This window comes from Pimephales promelas, chromosome 10, assembly GCF_988280905.1.
Source record: "Pimephales promelas chromosome 10, fPimPro1.hap1.1, whole genome shotgun sequence".
Classification (NCBI taxonomy): Eukaryota; Metazoa; Chordata; class Actinopteri; order Cypriniformes; family Leuciscidae; genus Pimephales; species Pimephales promelas.
Genome location: NC_142778.1, coordinates 29,715,397 through 29,733,060, shown reverse-complemented (window position 1 = coordinate 29,733,060; position 17,664 = coordinate 29,715,397). Strand labels below are relative to the sequence as shown.

At 36.6% G+C, this 17,664-nt stretch overlaps 1 protein-coding gene across 1 annotated transcript; it reads right to left on the bottom strand.

Moving 5' to 3' along the window:
* Positions 1 to 606: 606 nt before the first annotated feature.
* Positions 607 to 17,417, bottom strand: uacaa (uveal autoantigen with coiled-coil domains and ankyrin repeats a). Its single transcript, XM_039684127.2, has 16 exons — positions 17,113 to 17,417; positions 16,000 to 16,127; positions 12,839 to 12,927; positions 11,766 to 11,830; positions 11,041 to 11,098; positions 9,519 to 9,589; positions 9,314 to 9,420; positions 8,869 to 9,050; positions 7,395 to 7,432; positions 6,768 to 6,836; positions 6,612 to 6,639; positions 6,454 to 6,494; positions 4,055 to 5,218; positions 3,401 to 3,529; positions 2,304 to 2,369; positions 607 to 2,202 (listed from the first exon to the last, which is right to left on the bottom strand). Exons 1-16 carry the CDS (start codon positions 17,146 to 17,148, stop codon positions 2,140 to 2,142), a joined length of 2,334 nt encoding a protein of 777 aa, XP_039540061.2. The 5' UTR covers positions 17,149 to 17,417; the 3' UTR covers positions 607 to 2,139.
* Positions 17,418 to 17,664: the final 247 nt, after the last annotated feature.

The window sequence follows — 17,664 nt, the reverse complement described above, 5'->3', positions numbered from 1 at the left end:
TGGCAGCTTCGCGCATGTAAACCAAACATACAGCAAGCAAGTCGAACTAAGAGAAGCAGCAAAGTTGAGAGAAAGAAATGAAAAAAGATGTTAAAATCCCGAAAGGTTTTGGAATTTACCGGGATAAGTTAAATAGGGAAGCCAGTGACCGGTATGTTAAATAAGGAAGCCAGTGACAGGTAGTTATAAAGCATTTAGTAGTGTGGTCAGTTCATCTTTCTAAATCATTTATATTAACTGTTTAATGCTTAACTAATTATTAGTAGTGCAGATATTATAAAGTGTTACCGCCCTATCTGACTATAAGTCACTAATAACCACATAATTCCAAGTTTATTCCGGAAACAAACTTCCATAGCCTACTACTCACCACTACATTCATTCTCACAGCAAAATAACTACCCTAGGGAACACAAAAATCCCCTAGCATTTTCATCCAAAGGCAACCGTGTGTACAGAACACAAGAGGGCAGTCTAAGCACAGCGTGCAGGTTTGTAAAAGGTCTGATTGCAACTATTTGGATACAAACGTTCTTCAAAATATCTACTAATATGTACAAAAAAACACACACACAAATATACACAATAAAAAAAGAAGACAAAATATGCGTTGAGATTTTTTAATTTTTTAAAAAAAAAAATATTTCAACATGTTTAATGTTTAGTTTAATTGTAGTTTGTTACAAAGAGCCACAGTTAATTTGCACAAGACATTGTTTAGTGAAAGGGGGACATAAATAAACCTAAATTACACCAAATTTGATTCTGTTTTCTGTTAAAGAACTAGTGATTAATACCATGTCTACACCAGACACAATCGGTTTAGGTATACTAGGTTTAATGTGAGGGTGGTGTGTTTGGACCTTCTAGCTCCACCGATTAGGTCCAGAAAGCTGGACCTCAATGGATTTGCAATAGTCCCTTTGTCGTGTCGTGTAGACACAGACACAGTGTATGTCTACATTTACTCTACATTTCAAAAGTTTAGGGTCAGCAATGTATTTTTTACAGAAATATATGAACACTTTTATTCAGTAACAATATATTAATGGTAGGGTTGGCAGTTTTCAGAGAGGCTGGCAATAGCAAGCTAGCTTTGAAAGCATGAGATCCCACCCTCCCTTCAGAGCGTCTACAAAGCCACACCTTCAAAACAACATGAACGCGTACAGCAGGTAGCAAAGCTCCATGGTTAAATCACCTCATGTCACAAAGCACATTACATTACAATAATAAACATAAACAACTTAAACAGCACTAATAGTGTCATTTAAAAGCATAAATTAGAGTCACAACCCACTCCAAGTATAACGTCACAGTTTCCATCTCTTCCAAATTACAGTAGTTATGGCGTGAACGTAGCATGAGCTCATTGTTTTGGAAAAGGCAGCTGCTGTTTCTGTTGTGGTGCTCTACTGACGTCTGTCTAATTCTGCATAGCATGAGACGCTCTGATGATGTGTGATGTCTGTACGATCAAGGTGCGCGGAGGTATGGAAATATACAGTAGCTAGACAGGCAGATAGTACATCGGACCGAGTGCAATGATTGGATAAACATTTTATGGTTCTACGCCTTCCACAGACAATATACATATAAATGCATTTAGACCACTTAACTTAATCTTAGTGTATGCTATCAGGATGTGAAGAGACTTTCAACCAGCATAACACATAGTTTCTGGAACTAATCGCCTACCTTTCCTTTAAATTGATCAAATGTGACGGTAAAGACATTTAGAATGCTATTTCTATTCATTAAAGAATCATGAAAAACATGTATCACGCTTTCCACAAAAACAATAAGCAGCACAACTTTTTTCAACACTGACAATAATAAGAAATGTTTCTTCAAATCAGCATATTGGAATGATTTCTGAAGGATCACGAGACACTGAAGACTGGAGTAATGATGCTGATAATTCAGCAGTGCCATTACAGATTTTTTTTTTTTTAAATAATTATGATGACATGTTTAAATAGAAAGCAGTTATTTTAAATTGTAACAACATTTCACTATTGATCAAATAAAGGCAGCCATGGTTAACATATGAAACATCTTTCAAAAACATGACAAAATCTTACCAACCCCAAACTTTTGAACAGTAAAGTCTATACATATGGATATGCACATGAACGCTCAGCACTCTCTCATCTTGGCAATCTGAAGCAGAGCCACTCTGGCCTCTTCGTCCATAAAACCCTGCAAAAGAAGACCACAGCTTCTAGAACATAAACACTGAAATTTTCATTGATTTACTTTGAAAATAAGAAAATATACATCATAAAATAATAAAATGTTACCTGTGCTGCACTGAGCAACCGTGTTCGGTATATTGAAAGCACATGTCTGTAATGCTTTTCCGAGTTCTGGTAATAAAAGTAAGAGAGCAAGTTCATAATGCATTGGTTATCACACCAGTTACAACAGAAAAATTATTAATACTTAACACAAATGCTTTTACTGTAATCCAGTTGTACATTTCTAAATTAAATGTATAATATACATGTCAAAGTGCTGGATTACAGTAAAGGCATTAGGGTTTAAGTATTAATTTATTGTTTATGGCATTAAGATGTCTCCTGAGAATGACTACTCAGTGGGAGTGCAAAAATTGCTTCTGTGAAGTTGGACTGTGTATGAGGAGTGGAAATGACACATCAGTTTCATTTTTCCTTACTACTCCCAGTTCTCTCCAACAGTCAGCAACAGCATGACTCAACTCAAGATCCAGTCTCCTCTTATAGGCCCCCTATGACATGGTCTATTTCCAGTGCTAAAACTGGAAAAGTACATTTACACATGGACTGTACTTTTGCCTTTACTCCATATCTCAGAGTCATATATTGGACTTTTTACTCCACTACACTTGTTTGCCAGCTTTAAGGCCCATGCACACTTTATTTTCAGTGTTCTGAGTGCAAAAGCCTTTCAAAGTATATACTCGTTTGGCTGTGAGTGAAAAAATAAGTGTTCTGCGTATGCACACTATCTAGTGGACTTTGTTTTCAAGTCACTCGCACGTGCTGTTGTACACCAACCGTCCACATGGACCCAAGAATTGGGCTGCACACAAATGTTCGCAGACCCTACTGATGGTGAAAACTCTGAAAACTATGTCATGTGGACAGTTCACGGGCAACCAGCTGAAGTATACTTTGGGCTTTGGTTACTACAGTTCTCAATGTACAGCTTTTCATACCACTTCTGTCCAGTGAGAACCTTTGTGGCGGCGAAATCCCATTGTGTCTCTCTTTTTTAACAACTCTGCCTATACTAAAGAATCCTATCAAAATCCAATTTGCACTAAAAGCACTGACCTCTCAAGTCAAACAAAGCTTAAACAAAGCAGACTCTCAAAAACAGCCCTAAAGAATAGAGCGAGCTGTGCGTAACTAACCTCCAGCTGCTGTTGTAGGCTGTAGACCTGAGCCTGGAGGGAGCTGTCTGATTGTGATGGTTCACAGGAGCCGACGGGTTCTGATATGTTGACCTGAGCCAACCTCTGTCCTTCGTGCTTCACTGATGACTGAGATAGAGAACACATGTAATCAGATTTTTACAATTTCTTTAAGCTATTTGCTGATATTAGAGATATTTCATGCTCATTTCCCATATTTTTATATTTTGATTACCTTCGCCATCTAATGTTGATTTTAAAGTTGATTTAAAAAAAAAATATTAACAATTTGATTACACTTAAATATAATGTAATCTATGGCAAATTTCAAAATGAATATAATTATTTTATACTGTGTACATTATAATGTTGTGATGCCTGTGATGACTAATTTTTGTGTTTAGTTTTTGTTTCTTAATTTATTTAGACAAAAGCGTATAGAATTTGAATATCGGCCATTTATCAATCATTTTAATTCATTCGAATTTTAGTATTGGTGCATTCCAAAGCATTTAAATAATATGCTTGTAAAGGACAAAATTATACATCAAACGTTTATTAATAGAATCTGCAATGATATCTGGATTTTGGGACAATCTCAATGCATTGATGAACTGTGAGAAAAATAATTGTCATGAGTATATAATCATTAACCTTGATAACTTGATCTGGTGATGTCCTCTCCTGGTCCTCAGTTGCGCTACTTTTACCTTCTTCAATTCTAGTGACTTCACATTCTGCTCTGTTACTCCCCGTAGAAGATACTTGGTTATGCTGTACTTCACTTGCGCATGGCTGCCTGTGTTCTTCTGTCTGGACACCCTCCTCTTTTGAGTTTGAGATGCTCACACTGGCCTGGTGTTGTCTCTTCTCCATCTCTTCAAGAGCTAGTTTGAGTCGTTCCACCTCTTTCTCCTTTTCCTCCACTAAGACAACAGGAGCAAACTTGGACTTCAGAGCCTCCTGGATTGTGTCCAGCTCTGTCTTTTGCTCTTGAAGTTCTCTCAGCAGGCTCTGGTTCTCTTCCTGGACGCACTGGTACTTCTGTAGAGCCTCGTCAGCTTTGGTTTCAGCATTTTGCAGTGCATTGTTCAGTGAGCTAGTTATGACAGTGTGCTCACCCTTGCTGATGTAGTTCTCCAGATCTACGGTTGGTTCGCTGGTTTCCGTGATGAGGTCAGTCGTGGTGCTCTTCGCATGTGTCGGGCACCATTCTGATGGGGTCTGAGCTTCTTTACACAACGTCTCAGCCTGCTGTGTCTCCATTCCTGCTAGCCTCGTCTTCAGTGTGTTTATTTGCTCTTCTCTGCAGAGAAGCTCCTGGGAAAGCCGGCTAAGTTCCTGCATCAAGGAGCCCTGGTTCTGCTTCTGCTGCTCTACCTCCCTCCTGCTCTGGCCGAGCTCCTTCTGCATTCTCCCCAGTTCGACTACGGCTGCCTCCCGCTGACCTTTGACTTCTTGAAGCTGGACTCTCAGCTCTTCCACCAAGTGCTCCCTGACGGCTACGAGATGAGCTTGCATCTGTCTCACTCGGGATTCTGAGCCGGCCATCCTTCTTTGCACCTCAGCCAAGGCCTCCTCCAGCTCCCATGACCGGTTATGGGACGCATGCAGAGCTTGTTCGCTGCTCCTCCTCAGACCTTCGTATTCCTGACAGCGCAGAACCAGTTCCGCGTCCAGCCTGTGCACCTCTGCCTCTGCTACTTCTTGCCTCCTCCGTGCATCTCGAAGTTCTCTCCTAAGGGCCTCCACCTCACCGGGCAATAACTCCATCGGAGCAGATCTCACGGGCACAGGAGCTGAATGTGCAGGCCTGACCTGAATAATTGACAAGGGTAATGTTGAACTAAGAAATACTCTTTCGTTTGTCTATTTTAGGTCAACTGCTGTAATGTTTCAGTTTGATGAGAATGGGATATAAATTAAGTCTAATATCAAGTGAAATTATAACTCTTTAATCTCTATATTCTGTCAGAAAAAAAGTCACATTATACAAATGATATTGCTTGGTTGACTGCATTATATATATATATATATATATATAATATAATAATGGAAAGTTAATGGAAAGTTTAATTTAACTGCCAGATAAAAGGACTTTGAGCAAGATATCAAGGTCACATACATCTTTCTTTTTTAGCAAAACACTAACAATTGATTGACTGATTGATTGATTAATCGATTTTGTGGTGAAGATTAGATCACTTTTAAAAAAACTTTTGTGGATAATTTACTCACCCCCATGTCATCCAAGATGTCCATGTCTTTCTTTCTTCAGTCGAAAAGAAATTAAGGTTTTTGATGAAAACATTCCAGGATTTTTCTCCTTATAATGCACTTTACTGGGCACCAAAGTTTAAGAAGCTCAAATGCTCACCTTGCTCTGTTCTGTGATGCGCGTTTGTGACTCTCCTGTTCAAACTCGTTCATCAAAATGAACGAATCTTTTTTCAAGTCATTTGGTTGATTCAACAAACGAAATGAACGAATTGACTCGGAAAAAGATTAGTTCATTTTGATGAACAAGTTTGAACAGGATAGGCACACAGAACAGAGCAAGGCGAGCATTTGAGCTTATAAAACTTAAACTTTATTTATTTTTTTTTTAAATGAACGATCGTTTCGCTTGATAAGACCCTTATTCGTTGTCTGGAATCGTTTAAAGCCCTTTAATCAGTTTGCAGTTTGCACTGAAACTGTCTTTTGGACCTTGAACCGTTTGGTGCCCAGTAAAGTGCATTATATGGAGAAAAATCCTGGAATGTTTTCATCAAAAACCTTAATTTCTTTTCGACTGAAGAAAGAAAGACATGGACATCTTGGATGACATGGGGGTGAGTAAATTAACAGCAAAAGTTTTTTTTTTTAAAGTGAACTACTCCTTTAATGTCAAATTTAATTTAAATGGCGGATAAAAGGACAAAGTGTGAGCAAGATATCCAGATCACATACTTCAACAATAAGGCGTTAACTAAACCTAAAAATACTTAATGACACTGTCATAAAGCAAACTCTTCAGACACAGATCAGGTTAGTCAGGTTAGGCAGGATACCTGTGTAGAATCCAGATTATGATCTTGTTTGGCACCTTTTCCTTCAGGAAGCAGAAAGTATGTTTAAAATATCAGAGCCCAGACCTGGAAAACTTTTGTGATATGACCGATTGCAATCCTGATGTTCTGCCATTATATATAAGCACATTCCAAGTTACCTTCAGTGGAGTGACTGCCATGTTCCTTCTGTAATTCAGAAAAAAACCCTTTATTGATGACAATCACAACTGACCACAATCAGCTACAGCAGAGCAAAATGCAGACTTCAAATGTCAATCAAATGAAATCAAATGCCATTCTCTAAAGAAACTCACTGTTAGTGGCTCCGACAAAGCTTTCTCCGTCTTTACTGATCCTGCTTTGGTCCAGGGTTTAGCCTGTGCCTTCAGAAAGAAAAACGAAATTCGTTCAATTCTAAATCAAAAATCTCTGATGACATGGTCTTTAGATAGAAAAACAAATCTATATTTCCATAATAAATTCTCTAACAATTCTTTAATAATAAATGCATCTCCCTACAGTGAATAATTGAAACATATCCTGAAGGCTGTATCTATAATAGATGTGTTAGAAGTAAGAAACTATAGATTTACACATGTATGGCTGAAATGTTCACATGAGCATGAGAATCAGTATTCATCTCCATCGACAGCTGCAGAAGAACATTGAATTTCATCCAACTGATTTCCATCATTGCAGATATGGACATACACAGCACACCATCATCATTCTCAAGTTACTGCGGATGTCTCTAATTAAAGTGCACTGCGATTAGCATTTAAGACTCTAGATGGCAGTAAGATCAATAAATAGAGGAAGTTCACTTGAATGCAACAAACTCATGACCTGCTGTTACCTTACTACCTTTCCTGACTTGGATTACAAATTCTTGAACTTGACTGTAAATACGAATTAAATTGTCAGCAAAGAGTCAGTGTTACCTGTTGAATCTTCTGTGAAACATTGGCAGTCTCTTTGGCTGAAAACAAATTGGGAGGGGAGGATGTTATAGCACATGATATTTCCATTCCTAATACACATTTCAGACAAGCGTTTTAACCCTTTACCCCTTTTGATAATTGACATTAAAATGCACTATACAAACTTAAATGGCTGTAATTCAAGAATGCTTTGCAATATAGACCAAAGTTTGGTCTTGTTTTAAAGAAAACAATCAGCAGATTATTACTGAAGTGAAAGCATTCAAAAATATTTTACAAAATTACTATCTAACCAAGTTGTGTTCCAAATTTAAAGTTGATATCACAAAAATTGAAGTTCCCATGAGATTTTGTTTAGGCGTTATACCAAAAATAGCCACCGGGTGCTATTGAATTCCATTGAATTTAATTGAATGCATTCTGCCATAACAAATTAATACATTTCTATCCAAATATCCCTTCTGTCACTAAATATGGAACATTGAGACTCAGGCCTTTCTTAAAATATGTGTTTTGTCAAGATTAGAAAAGGTTTTGATACTAAATTATGAAAGATGATGCCCAAAAGGGTAGGGGTCTAATAAAAAAAATACTGTTTCTATGGTAACGCAAAGTCCAATTTCAAACCGGTTTTCACAAGATGAATTCTGAGTTCATAAGCTTTCAGTTGATACCTAATTTATGATAACTATTAAAATATGTGATATAATAATATTAATAATAATAATAATATAATAATATATTAAATAATAAATACATTTATTAAATAATTTATTAAATAATAATAATAACAATAATTTATGTATTAAATTAATTTATATATATATATATATATATATATATATATAGATTATACTTTTTAGAGGACTCCTTATCTTACTTTTTAAAATATAATTTTACAGTTGACAATGATATATAGTTTGTCATGACTACATTAGGATTTAATAGTAATATAGTGAAGTAAATTTAGGTTGCCCGCATACGTGCAAGTGACAGAATGTGCTTTTATTTGCATGGCAATCACTTTATTAACTAATTGTTGCATTTTAATTGTTACATTTAATTTTAATCTGGTGATATGACAGATAGTACATGAAAAGCATCTTTCAGGGACCCAAATGATCTTCTAACAATAAGAGGCTGGTTTGCTTGGAATAAGCCTCTCTCTTTAAATAAGAAATTCAGACTGGTCCACTAGAAATGGATGCTCTTAGTGTTAGAATCTGAGAAGTCTATGAGAGCACAGCTGGATCTGGATCTTTCAGACACTTCTCTTAAATTACATGACATTACCCAGTAATGACAGTGTGATGGTTGATATGGGATCTAAATTTAAAACTTGACTGATTCGCTGCCTGCATGAGCAGGTGCAGCAATTTCTACATGTAATGATAACAAGACTGTCACTTTGCACTGCCTTGCTGGAAAAAAGGCACTGCTGGTCACAAGATGAGATGACATGGTGTTATATTACCTTTAGTGGTTGTTTCCAAGGCATGTTGTACAAGAGTGATCAAGTCTTGATTCTGACTTAGTTTGGCATAGTGGTAAGCATCATGGCCATAAATGTCCACAGCAGAAACATCAGCCTTAGTCTTCAGGAGAATCTCCACCACTTCTTTACAGGAGTTCTCACAAGCTAATATTAGCGCAGTCCTAGACAGAACATAAAAAACAACAAGTCAGAAAAACAGAAGATAGAAACAACACTCTAAACAATGCTGGGTTGTTTTAACCCAAAATTGGGTATAATATGGACAAACCCAAATGTTGGGTTCAAAATGTCATTTAAAATTTTAAACCAACATTCAACTGTACATTTTTTAATTTATCTATAGATTTACTTTTATGAATATTTGACTTTTGGATCATTACTAATGCTCAAAAGAAAATAAGGTAATTAAAATGCTTTCCCTTACTTGCTTTGCTTGTCTCGAAGAACAGTGCGTGCTCCATATTGCACAAGCAACTGGCATGCTCTTGGTTGGCTCATCTTGGCAGCAAGCAACAAAGGTGATCTACCATCCTGAAAAAGGTACATAAAATCAATATAAAATCTCACAATGCTTCTTATATATACACAGTGAGAAAAATGAATTGTTCTTTCAAAACCATTTTACTTACTGCATCAGTAGCATCAATAAATGCACCGCTGTCAAACAGCATTTTGATGGCGCCTTTACAGCCTGCATTTGCTGAAAAACAATAACAAGACAAGACGTTACACTTTTCCAATCAACTCTGACAGCTAGACATTATAACAGTCCTTGATGCATCCTCATGCAGCAGTTGAAGAATTCATAACAGATCTGCCTGAAAAGAATGATGATAATAAATCTAACACACACCCAAAATGCATATGAGCATGCAACACCCAAAATAGCGGTATGTCCTTCATTGAGCTTAACAACAAGCAAGCGTGTCTGGTGTTGATGTCGTGAAAGGTCGGAAATGTCAAAAACAAAGCCCCCAAAATTCAAGATATGAATTGCCTTGAATGAGTTCTTGTATTTTGGGTTTATAACAAAATAGTTAATCAATATTACATGAGCAAGAGTGCCATTTTCTCGAATATCAGCATGATTACAAGTATTACATTTATTTTATACAACAGTTCAATAAATGAATTGACAATTTTGAGACACATCATTGTAAATTTTGACTGCTTTTACTCTATTTAGCATGACATCATGACTTTTGGGTAAACATACACAGAACTTTCAAGTCAAGTGGGGTGTAATCTATTTGTATTTTGAGCTACGCCGTTAAAGGTCCGAGTGATTCCGTGTGTGTGTGTACACACCGTTAAATGTCCGAGCGAAATGAAGCAAAATGTAGATCTACATCTGGGGAGCGATATTTTTTTCCCTAGGATGGTAGGGGAAGACTCATAAATGCTATTAACCCCACTGACGGGTAGGTTTAGGGACGGGGTTGGGGTAGGTCATATATTTACTATGTAACGTTAAGTCAACGGTGTTCATAAACACGCTGAAAAGCGATTATGCGTGTTGATAGCACACCAAAAATTGAAATACGAATTGGCATGTCATACATACACCATTTCATTAGATCAGTCTGTTCTAAGCAGAAATGCAAGGTCTCCCAGAAAGACACAGCAAGGTTTCGTTCTTAAAGGGATAGTTCACCCAAAACGTTAAATTCTGTCATAATTTCCTCAGCCTCAAGTTTTTCTAAACCTGTATGAGTTTCTTTCTTCTGTTGAATGTTGGTAACCAGACAGTCGACAGTAGCCATTGACTGCCATAGTAGGAAAATAAATACTATGGAAGTCAGTGGCTACTGTGAACTGTTTGGTTACCAACATTTTTTTAAATGAAACATTGCTGTCGAATACTCAGTGAAACAAAAGCAAATGTTGAATGAAAAAATAGGGGATGGGGGCTGGGGGGGTTGGCAGGATTACTAACATTTTAAATGGATTTTATTTAAATTTTTTTGCGTTTTTGCCTTTTATCGGATAGTAGCTAGACAGGAAGTGAGGGTATAAGGTCCACGAGCCGGGACTCGAACTCAGGTCGCCCAAAGCGCAACAACGCTACATGTCAGCGCACTTTAAATTACTTTAAATGGAATATTAATAAAATAAATATAAATAGAATTTAAAAAAGAAAAATCCACACACCTGCATCATGCAAAGCTGTACGGCCCTGCAGGTCTGCGCTGTCAACAGGACATTTACACTGTTGGAAAAGAAAATATTTAACATGCATATGGGTAATAAACATTCTAAAAAAAATGTAAATGTGTTTTCAAATCTTCAATGATTTATGTTACAGCTTAAGTTCATTTACATATTCCTCTGCTCAACAAGCTAAGAAAACAAGAATGAAAGACCTCTCAGCACGTTTACACTCATCAATGAATAGAATTTAGAATTTTCCTCAATCAAATGTTTATTTTTTAATCCTTTAAATTATTCATGGTTTTAATTATTTTGCTTTTGCACTACTTTAATGCAATTGAAACTCATGTGCATTCATCTCCTTCGTTTTCACTTGCATTTAATTACAGCTGCATTCACATCAAAGCTTTACGAAAGAAAATTCACATTTCCACACCAGATAAAACACCTCGCATTGTTAACGGTGCGTTTGTGAGCAAAAGAATGGTTGCTATATAATACAAAAAACTGGAGTAAATTGCTCCAGTGGAGATCAAAAGCAAACGGAAAGTCCAGAGAAAGAAATAAACAAGGGCTTTAAACATAAAACAGGCTATGGAAAGAAAAGAAAGCATTGAGCTGTCTTTGGCAGAGCAATCGCTAAAGGGCTTGGTTATACGTCAACACTGACATTCCAATGCGGTTTCTCATTAGTCTGACTTCCTGTGATTGTTAGTGGACAGTACCTGCAGCAGCCTCTGCACACACATGGAATGACCGCCTGTGGCAGACAGATGCAAAGCGGTTTTACCTGCAGAGTGGAACAACATACATACAGTGAGGTTTAAAAGTCTGAAATTGTGTGTTTTAATGGCTGCATCACTTGAGCTGCTTGAACTCCAGAAGTTTGACTTCAAACTGATCATGTTCTTCATTATTCTGGTCATCTGTATAAAGGAATTTCATGCTCAATTTCACAAATTTGCTTATTTAATTGTTTGGTAATGTTTAGTGACTTACAAATAGTGCAGAATACTATACATTTTACGTATTCTTTGCTTTGCATTTTTCAAAATCTTATCCTTTCTGTTTATTTTTTAGGTGCAAGTCGATTTTGAATCCCAGTTTTTCAATGTGATCTCAGACCAGGGCTGATTGATTATGTCAAAAATCATAATCATGATTATTTTGTCACTATTGACAATATTGATTTTTTTTTAAAAGATTATTTAAAGGTCCTATACATCGTGGAAATAACGTTGCTATGACATCTTAATTATAGATACCAGCGAAATATCTCAATTCCCGATTCCAATTTCGATACCACAGCAGGCAAACTAGTATTCACTAGTTCGCATGCCCGTTCAGCCTTTAAGGTTAATAGTAAACTAACTTGGTCCTTGGAGGAGGCTCGAACCCGAGACATGTGATGGAGTTGCGCATAAGAGCAAGAGGATAGAGATAATTTACTGGAGGAGAAGGGGAGGAGGAGATCTGTCAGTAGAATTTGTTAATGAGATGACGTGGTGCTTATTTAGTACGCTCGTAATGATGATTGACAGGACTGAATGTTTAGACTCCTCCTGAATCTATGTTTTGAACTTCAAGTCCGCAGAAATTATTGAAAAATATGTAAAGAGTCAGTAATACAACAAATACAATAAAAAATCTTGTAATGTCTTGTTAAATTAAGCTTGTCTTTAGGCTAACACACGGTCAACCGCACAACATTTAGACAAAATGTATTGTTGATTATCCACAGGTCTTCAAATTATGACTTAAATGGTTCGTGAAATATGATTACTTCAGAAAGTCTTACCGGCAGCATCTACAGCCTTCAAGTTGACACCGTTTTCCAGGAAAACATTTAGACTGTTTATGAGGCCTTTGCTAGCAGCAACATGAAACCTTAAAAAAAATACGAATACAAATAAAGTGTTAATTATAAGCATGACTATCATCAATAACATTGTTCATTAATTCCAATTTCAATAGTTTTATTTTACAAAATGAATAAAGTATATTTAATGCAGATATTAGCAAGGTTAATGTAGTAGGGGTGTAACAATATATCGCAATTCAAAAATGCAACAACAATACACATGGATAGTGACAAAATGTATCGTGTATAGTTCGCCCAAAATAAAAATTATTGTAAGAGAAAAATTTTTTTTTCAGAGATTTAGCATCAGTACTACATTAAACTACTATACATAATGCTAATTATAATGTATAATAATGCAATGGGGGAATATTTTTGGGTCCTGATAATGCCAAATGTCTTATGTTACCAGTAAAAAGTGGCCAACATTATTTTAAATATATCTAGTCAGAGACAGAGTGCAAGCATATTCGTCTAAATTATTCTGTATTTTCAGCTTCAGAATCATGAATATTGTTATTCTGGTGTCACCATTGTCCTTGGGTTACAAGCACCAAGTCCAAACAATTCATTTAAACCCACAATGTAATATCAAAGTTAGCATTTTAATCAACAGTACATGAGGGTATCGTTACACCCCTAATATATTGGAGATCAAAATATGCATTTACAACATATGTGAGTTTACCAGTGATTATGATTATGTTTAAAGAGCCAAAAAAACAAAAAGAAACATTCAACAACATAGCAGCCAAGGCCTGTTTCAACAGAAAATAGGCACAACCCCTCCTTGAGCTTAGTCACAAAGCAAGCATGATACATGTGAGGTAATTAGATCACCAGGACTGTTGAAGCTTGTACGTTGGACAAAAGAAAGATCAACTTTTGTAGCACAAAATAAAGGGAGAAAAAAAATTCCTTTTTAAAATCTAATTGAAAAAGGAATGAAAGTAAAATGCACAGGAGCTAAATATAACAAAACTATGAAATCTTTATTCCATCATGTTTACTGACATGGTTAAGGCAAGGAAATAGATATTCTATTTGAAAGAAAACCATTGGAAGGTAGGAAATATTTAACAACAACAGAACACGACTAAAATCCTCTCATGAGGCCTGACACACCTAATACAACCACCTATAAAAACAGCTGACCGGAAGAGATAAAAGAAGAAACATAGGAAAATTATAGGCTACATAACACTGCACACCATATTTAATATCCTCCCATAAACATATCACCAGAGCACATTTATGATTTAGGTAAACACCTTTGATGTGTTTATGATAAGCTGTATGATGATACTCTCTGGAATAACTTCTATGCTTAACTTTCATGCCTTATTTACAGTTGTGGTCAGAATTATTGGCAATCCTGGTAAATATATTTAAAGATGGCTGTAAACACATATCTGCATTGTCCATCCTTTTGATCTTTCATTAAAAAAAAATCTAAGTAAAAGAATAGAAAGTGTGTGTGTGGGGGTCACAAGTTTTTCTCCAAAACAAGTTGGGCCATAATTATTGACACCCCTAGAAATTTTTTTTGACGTATATTCCCATTAATATTTACATATTTAGCACATCAGGAACATGAAATTGTCTAGCTATGAATTTTGGCTTTGTCTAGCCAAAATTCAGTTGTCAGACACACTGGATTTTCAAAAGTGTAATGGTTCTATGTTCGGATGAAATGAAAATATTACTTTTTGGCAGCAAATCTACCAGATGGATTTGGTGCCAACAGGGATAAAAAATATGCCATACAGTTAAATATACTGCTGGATCTTTAATGTTGTGGGCCTAATTTTATGCCAGAGGTCCTGAACATGGCATCACGGATTCTAGCAAATACCAACAGATAAAAAAAATCAAAACCTGACAGCCTCTGCTAGAAATCTTATAATGGACAACGATCCAAAACAAACAACAGAATCAACACAAAAATGGGTCACTGAGCACATTCCCCTGACCTGAACCCTATAGAAAATCAGTGGGCTGAACTGAAAAGGAGAAGCACACAACATAGATCTGGGAATCTGAAAGATCTGGAGACATTCTGTATGGAGGAATGATCTCTTTTCTCTTGTCAGGTGTTGTCCAAACTCAAAGCTTTAAAATTAGTTTTTTTTGTGTATACCTTTAAACTGCTTAATCAGAAAGTATATTAATCATCTTGGAGGTTCATGTTTCAACATTTATTTCTATGCTTAGTTTTTCCTTGTTTACACATACCAGGATTTATGAGAAGTGTGATGCAGGTCCATGGAATCTTATTGAAGATTGTGGGAACAGTACAATAGCTCTGTCAATTACGCAATAAATGAATACAAAACCCTCCACAAAGAAAACAGGGCATGCTAGGTAGCTTATCCGTGAGGGTAAAATATAAGAAGAGTAATCCAATGCCGAAGAAAGCACCAAAAATAGGGTGAAATTGCCTCAAAATTGGTTTAGCGGTAAAAACTTAGTGTGAACGTGCCAGTCATCATCCAGGCAATTCTAATGCAGAAGAGGAAAAACACTACAAAACGCTACAGTGCTTCCGACTTTTCATTCAGAAGCTCCGACTGGAAATAAATTCAACAATCAAGGTATTGTGCACTGCAGAGGAGGATGAGGGCACAAAAAAATTGGGCTATCAAAATTTTGTCCCTCCTACCCTGGATGGACATTTGCACTTTTATTAAAAAGCTATTTTGTGGCAAGAGACAAGTGATGAAATGCATACAGAAGTAAACACAGGAGTCCCGGCATGGAGGATAGAGAACTGTTTTTGAGATTTACGTCCAATCAAAGAGCGCAAGACCACTTGATCCCAGAGCCTTTCATAGAAGGGTTCGGCTTCCACTTTAAAACATAATGTGGGAAGGAGCTCAGTAGTGCACAGAACCATAGAGGACAGCTACAATGAGTTGTCTTTGTGTCAGTCAATTGTTGCTTTTTTGCATAAACACAGAATCACATATAGAGTGTACTTAGGTGGAGAATTATTTCCAGTAAAATTCAAGTAAAGACAATAAAAAACCTGCTATTTGGACATTGAAAACTATTTTCTTTTAGCATCACAGAAGCATTGTGTTAAAAGTGGCACTTACGCAGAATGGCCCTCTGAGTCTAGTTTGGTGGGGTTGGCTCCTTTCTTGAGTGTGGCTGTGAGTTTCTCTATATCTTCATTGTCTGCCGCCTTCATGAGACGATCATCATACTTCCCCCATTCTGTACTCTGTGACAAGGGCAAATATAAGACATCGGAAAACGCAATATTCATTCCATCAATTTCACAACCTATTCTCTCACAGCTCTACAGAGCCATCACTGAAACTGACATCACGTTTATCATTGTCTGGTTTGGCTCTGCTATTGAACACTTTCTTTTTTAAAATACTAAAACTTTCTTTATTTCCATGTCTAAGAGAAAAAATCATGTTTTAATGTGAAACCTTCACTATAGTTCAGTATAGAACTAGCAATTGCCATTAAACCCTTATTTTATCAAGCAAAAGTCCATGTATTATACATGTCCTCCTGAAATAACAGAGCAATTGCTATGCAAAAACTAAAATAATGACTCTGCAATACTGAACAGTGATATAGTGAACATTGTGAAATACAGCAGGCTGTAAAGTGTTCAACAATCAGCATCCAAGACTAGAACCGTCTGGCTTGGTGATGCTGAATTCTTGATTCTGACGCACCACGTCAGTTTGACCGCATTACAATTGAATTTCCCCAAGTTATTTCAAATAGTCTTGCGGTTTATCACAGCAAAGGAACCAGAAAAATAAAAATAAAATGGGTCAAGCAACTAAGATTAAATTATAAAGAATATCTGTGAAATGTTTTACAGTTGTTTAAATTCGCAACAATACAATACACAATCTCTGCTTGTCTCAATCGCTCAAGCGCAAAGTAGGCGTAGCCTAAAAGCGTCAACCACGGTGAAATCCAGCGATAAAATCTTCTAAAGATACAATTGAGAGACAGACGCATGGTTCTTATCACTTTAGCCATAAACATAACAATTCATTCCTGGAGTTCAGCAAAACAAGTTACAACCAGGCCGACTGACCACCCACAGTCCCATTCTATTACACACACACGCGCGCGCGCGCACACACACATCACTTTCAGGACATGTTATGGGCTTGGTCCAAGTCTTGATAAGCTATTCAAAAGAGTAAAATGCGTATCTAGTCAATAATGTTTACCTCGTTTTTCTTAAGTCGCTGTTTAAAACTTTTCATAGTTCCAGTATAACAGTCACTAGCCCAGTGCACTTGTCCAGGTATCCAAATGTGCGTCTCTTGTCAAAGTTTGCCTGTAAACTTTATTCCTCCCCTTGGTTACAAGGTTCAGGCTCGCACTCCCATGAACCAATCGTCAGGAAAAATGTGTAACTATGAGCCAATCGGCGTGGACAGGGAGTCTCTGAAAGTAAGCCGTGGTGGAAAAGCTGGTTCACATGATTTGGTGGGCTGCAGATTCCACACACTGTAGATGCCTTCAAAAGCAGCTCGACAATAAGGGTTTGTTTTGGATACAGCTTCGAGTAATACTGTCAGCAGGCTTGTCCTGTTTGCAAACTTGTAAACACAGTTGCGTCATCAGTGGTTGGTTAGAAATATGCGTATTTGATTATTAAGATATTGCACCTTTTTGTAGAAACTGGATTGATGTTCATGTAGCTTATTTAGCTGGCCAATTTTACATGTTTATGAGATTATTCATATATGTGCAATGCATGTTATCAAAAAGTTATC